Source organism: Arachis ipaensis, chromosome B01 (genome assembly GCF_000816755.2).
Source record: "Arachis ipaensis cultivar K30076 chromosome B01, Araip1.1, whole genome shotgun sequence".
Lineage (NCBI taxonomy): Eukaryota > Viridiplantae > Streptophyta > Magnoliopsida > Fabales > Fabaceae > Arachis > Arachis ipaensis.
This window is the reverse complement of record NC_029785.2, coordinates 121,673,263-121,679,342: the sequence shown is the minus strand read 5'-3', so window position 1 is coordinate 121,679,342 and position 6,080 is coordinate 121,673,263. Positions and strand designations below refer to the sequence as shown.

General features: G+C 38.2%; 1 protein-coding gene across 1 annotated transcript in view; it reads left to right on the top strand.

The window, feature by feature from the left end:
* The window catches only part of LOC107635156 (G patch domain-containing protein TGH), a gene marked incomplete in the record, with an annotated part of 6,969 nt that extends 3,172 nt beyond the window's left edge, over positions 1-3,797 (top strand). Inside the window, 7 exon segments of the mRNA XM_021124477.1 lie at positions 1-31; positions 316-469; positions 713-1,199; positions 1,605-1,889; positions 1,943-2,092; positions 2,263-2,478; positions 2,560-3,797. Coding sequence (XP_020980136.1) covers positions 1-31; positions 316-469; positions 713-1,199; positions 1,605-1,889; positions 1,943-2,092; positions 2,263-2,478; positions 2,560-3,363 — 2,127 coding nt within the window.

The following is a 6,080-nucleotide window of genomic DNA, read 5'->3' as shown; positions in this document are numbered from 1 at the left end:
GATGCTGAGGATGAGGATGTCTATGCCACTGGTTAGTAGTTCTAACTTTTCAAGCTATTGATGGAAATTATTTAACTGAGGGATTCTCTTTGTGCTGCCTTCTGACTATCAAATGAGCTTTTAACTTTTCATGTTTTAGATTAGGTTCGGGTTAAGGTTCTTTGCCACCATCCCCCATAGACATGTGTTTTTGTGTTAATTTTTTAAAAGAAATAAATTTGAGGTTAGCTTTGAGGCGTATAAAATATTTCTCATATGGAACATATGAAGGAAATAGGCGAAAGGTTAACTTGATTTAGCATAATGCGTTTTTAGGTTTTGAATTTGAAGATACATATGTTCAAGAAGTTGAAGAACCTTCAACGTTGAGGTTGGAAAATCAGAAAAAGAAGGATCAGAAGGATCAGAAGGACCATGATAATCTACCTGGTTTTAGAGTTGCATCCAATACTGACTATCAAATGGAAAGGTTAGTGAAGCAATTTTATTGCCAAACTATAATGCTGATATGTTTATTATTATTTTTTTAGTTCTTTATTATATCTTTGTTGTGTCACTTTTGTAACGCTTAGTGTCTATAATCCAATATCTTAATTATTTGTAACCCTTTTTTTTTTTTGGGTGTGAGCCTTAGGTCAATTTTGCCTGTCTTTTTATATTGTCTTCATAATATGATTCCACTGGTAACCTTGGCGTATAAATTGTATTTTAGATTTGAGGCTCCTCCAATTCCCAAGGATTTTGTGCCTCGCCATTCATTTTCCGGGCCTCTTGAGATTAATCACAAGAACTATGATCTACCTCCTCCAGATATTCCACCTCCTGAGGATAGCAACCTAAAAATATTGATTGAGGGGGTTGCAAATCTGGTTGCTAGATGTGGTAAATTATATGAGGATATATCTAGAGAAAAGAATCAGTCAAATCCGTTGTTTAGTTTTCTCTCTGGTGGTACTGGCCATGATTATTATGCAAGGAAACTGTGGGAGGCACAACAAAAATGCAAAGACAAAACTAAGCCACTTTTGGATGGGAAGGTTTCTTCTGATGTAAAGAGGCTGACAGCTGAGAGCCGAGGCCAGATCTTAGGGGAAAAACCTCTAGAAAGAAGCTTGCAAGATCCATCATCTTCTGTTGCTTCCACAGATGTTCATCTCCAGTTTAATCTTACGGATACATTTACAAAGTCTGAACCATTTGTAAGTAGCACAATTTTTCTGATTTAAACTCCTAATTTGATTGTTAGGGAATCTATTCTATTTTGCTTCTAGTAGTTTGGTTGGTTAACCAGGTGGCTTCTGGTTTGGTTTGACCTTTTCTGTTAATATTAATTCATTCACCAGGATATTAACAATAAGGGTCTCAAATAGTTGAAGCTTCTCATCAGGCTATTGGCATAATGTTCACTGCCATGCCGTTAGGCTAGAGGTTATGTTGGTCTTCTGTGTGAATTCTACCAAGACCTATCATGTGATTTTGTTCTGTGTCTTCTCTCTCATGGATAGCCCCATATCCCTTCACTGGGTTGTAACTTGTAAACCTTTTATTATAGCTTAGAAAAGACATGGGTTTTTATTCAAATTTATTCCTCATTTTTGAACCAGGGTGAGTTACCAGATGTTGAAAAGCCTTTCAAGCATGATCCTGCAAAACAAGAAAGATTTGAGCAGTTTCTCAAAGACAAATATAGAGGGGGTTTACGATCTACTAAATCAAGCTTAGCTGGTGATATGTCAGAAGCTGCTCGTGCTCGAGAGAGACTAGATTTTGAGGCTGCAGCTGAGGCAATATTAAAAGGAAAGGAGGGAAAGGAAAGCAATCTAGGCATTCCATCATCCATGGATTTCATCACAGGTGGTCTTATGCAGTTTACTTCTGGAGAAGCAGAGGTATGACTAAGGTGATGTTCATTTCATTTCATTCCCTGTAGTTTTGGCTGAAGTTATTTTATCATGTCCAACAGCCAAAGAAAGATCTGCAAAGTGAAGATTTGGCGCAGAAGAAGAAGTACCCTAGAAGGGAAGAATTTCAATGGCGCCCTTCAGCACTTCTCTGCAAGCGTTTTGATCTCATTGATCCGTACATGGGGAAGGTACACAATTTATGTATACTCTTCTATTAATTTTCTTGTTTGATTTTCAAAACTTTTTCCCTTTTTTCTGTTTTTTAATAACAAATTCCATGCCAAGCATTTAAATTTATGTTCTGAACTTCAAAAGCATGTTTCAAGATTAGACATGTTCTTTCATTGCACTTTTGCAGCCGGCACCTGCTCCGCGGAGTAGGAGCAAGTTGGATTCATTGATTTTCACATCAGACTCGGCCAAAGGCGCCAAAATAGAAGAGCCTGTTCTTTCTAAGAACATATCGTATGTGCAACAATCAGCTAATCAAGACATAACTAAAAGTACTGCTGAAAGTGAAACTGAAGGGGATGTGGAAGTTGAAAACATTGAAAGGCCAGTTGATCTGTACAAGGTAATATGCTACTTGTTTGTTATATCTTATATGATGTCTCACTTCACGCTTCATGTTCCTAACAAATTTATACATATGCAGGCTATTTTCTCTGATGATTCAGATGATGGAGGTGAAGACCCTAATAATCTTGAGAAAGTGGAGAATCAAGAAAAGAAAGCTGAAGTAGCCAATACAGCATTGAGTCGTTTGATTGCTGGTGACTTTCTAGAATCATTGGGTAAAGAACTAGGGCTTGAGGTTCCTCCTGATATGCCTTACCCCTCACAAAAATTCAGGAATACTGCTTCTCAGGAAGAAAATATCAACGAACATTCAAGAACAAACACACTAAATGTTGAACACAACAGTGAGATGCCACCAAATCATGGTTTGCCATCTGATCAGGACACTGTATATGAGGGTGGACCCTCAAAAGGTGACGTCATTCATGCAAATATGCTTGAGAGTGGTAGCACAAAAATCAATGCTACTGGAATCTATGACAGTAAATCCAGTAAGTCCAATGGGGAGAGATATAAAAATGACATGAAAATCAAATCGCCTTTACCCCGGGAACAAGATCATAGCAGTGGTTCATCATCAGAAGAGGAAAGGAAGAGAAAACGCTCAGGTAAGTCTAGCAGGGATAAACATGAAGAGTACAGGAAAACTAAAACTCTTTCAACACACCGCCGAGACTATAGCAGTGGTTCTTCATCTGAAGAGGAAAGCAGTAGAAAACGTTCCAGGCATCATCGACATAGGAGGCGGACAGAAAGCGATCCATCCAGTGAAAGGGATCGACATGGTTCAAGGTCAAAAGAGAGAAAGAAAGGGTCTTCTCGAGAGAAAAGCAGTCGGAGTAGAAAACACTCAAAACATCACAAGCACAGAAGACATTAATCTCCAAGTAGATTGTCTCATTATAGCGCAGATAAGGACAATGCACATTCAAAAAGGGAGAAAAAGTGTAGGGGATGAGCTAGTAGTGCATATCTTATGTTTCAAGAACTTCCTTGCAATTACGGTAGACCAGACACTGCCATTTCTGTATTGAAAAGGTGTTCTAAGTTTTGGTATTGATGATGATGCTGTCTTGTGCAGTTTCTAGCAATGCACATATTTTGCTGGCTCAAACTCGAGGCTTATTTTATTACTAATAGTTTTTTTTCTTTTTTTCACCAGTGTGAAGGAATGCTGCTCAGTGCTTTGATTAAATTTTCCTGAATCATCCCTTCACGAATGTACTATGTATATAGTTCAATGTTGGCCGGTCTCATAACTCCTTGGTCTCAGGGTTTTGATTTATAAGCTAGCTGAAAGCATTATTCACAGAACTCAGCTTCATGCAAATCATGCATGGCAGCTTCCTAAAATAAACAATTTAAAAAAGGAACCTTTCCTTTTCCCCCTGGATCTCACGTTTTGTAAAATATTTTCTTTTAATAATTAAGGGTTTTTATATTTGTTTAAAAAGATTATTGATGGGGTGATCAGAGATCCGCAGGTGATGCTGCCGACAAAAACATCGGAATTTGCTAATTGACAGTTTAATTGCAAACCGTATCTTGATGTACTTGGCGCTTGCAAGTTGCAACCGATAACGGTTAAAATCTGATTGCAATGTCGTCTTGTAATTAAACAATTGGTCAGAACTGCTAGAATAACTTACCACGTGCACGCTGCGCATATATAGGTTTCTTAATTGCTATGGTTAAAGTTTCAGTAATTTGGAATCTTATAGTTCGATCCTTCTCTTTAAAGATTGAAGGATTTCACTATGCATTATTTCATTAATTAAAGTGTTTAACCAGTTAAGTCCCAAAATGGTTTATGAGATTGTTATCTGTGTATTAAAATTGTTGCTAAGATTTTAATTGCACTAATGACTTTTTTGAGTTTAGCAAAAGTATACTACATTAGTTTTTAACCTATTTTTTTGTTACGAAAATGTTTAGTAACCAAAGAAAATCAGCCAAAAACTATCATAACTTGCCTTATTTAGCATTCATTAATTGTTGCGACAATTAATTAATGCTAAATAAGACAAGTTCTGACTGTTTTTTTTGTCTACCTAACATTATCCTTTTTGTTAATAGTGTGTTGACATAATTTGGTGACGTGGACCATTAGTAGGGATGGCAAAATTCCCCGAGACGCGGGGATCCCTGCGGGGACTGCCCCGAATGGAGATCCGATTGTGGAGAATTTTCCCCGCGGGGATGGGGATGGGGGACGAAATTCCCCCGAAGCAAGCGCGGGGACCTGAGTGGGGATCCCCGCCCCGTCCCCGCTATTCCCCGAAATGTATGAATTCCTTGAATTATCCTTAATAGTTTATTTCTCATATATGTTTTTCAGACATTTCTCACACACACATATATATAAAAACCCAAAACTCCTAATCTTTATTTGCATAACCCTTCTTCAATTCAGAGATTCCTAAGGCAGTCCATACTTCATCCAACCTCTCTGCAGCCACCCCCTCGTCACCCTTCTCACCGCATCGTCACACCTCACCGTGCCATCACCCTTACCGCGTCGTAATTTCTTTTTGCGGCGTTCCTTTTCGTAACTCTGCCGTCGTGTCCATTCTCCTCTCTGTTGCCGCGTCTCCCATCTCGTCTACTACTTTTTCCTTTGGCTCGTCGTTGCGTCCCCATTGCGTTATTTCGAAAGAAGTCACCATTGTGTCATTTAGACTTTTTTGTATAAAATCTTGCAGTTTTTGTATAAGATAGATACTTGTAGCTCTATTCATATGAAAATTAATAATTAGTTAGAACTATTATGTACATAGGGAATGGGGTCCCCGCGGGGAATGGGGCCCCGTGGGGAATGGGGATGGGGAGCAATATTCCCCCACGGCGGGGAATGGGGCGGGGATGGGGAGCAAATCTGAGGGCGAAGATGGGGAGCAGGGAGGCATCCCCCGCCCCCACCCTGCCCCATTGACATCCCTAACCATTAGTGACACGTGTCACTTTATGGTCTGGCCGTATGTAATAATATGATGATGAATTGATCTATGATACGTGACATACTCATATAGACAGTTGTGCCACATGTCACAATTCTATTCGTTCACATGTCACGTTATACCACGTATCATAATATTATATTATCGTCTTGTAGATGTACCAAATTAGTCCATGAACTTGCACACTAAATGACTCATTTTAGTCCCTTAAATCGAATGTGAATATATATAATTTAATTTATTTTTAATATAATTTTATATTTTAATATATATTTTATACTAATAATTAATTTTAATATAAACCTAACATATTAGGATTGATATGGCAACAAGGTGTTGTGCCTATTATATGATTTTGAGGCCAATTCCCAAATAACAACATATCCTGATTGTGCCATGCCATGCCTCATGAACCATGCATGATAAATGTGTGACATATAGAAGATTCATAAATTCAAAGTCAGCATTAATGATGCTCAGATCAATTTTGAGACATTATTTAAAGACTTGGAATATGGTGGTTGGGGATGTCACGCTTTGTAAGTTGTAACCCTAATTATTGTGACATTGCTCTACCTCTATGTCTATCTCTCAGCTACCCTATTTTAATGTCGTACGTGGATAAACATGTAACATTATT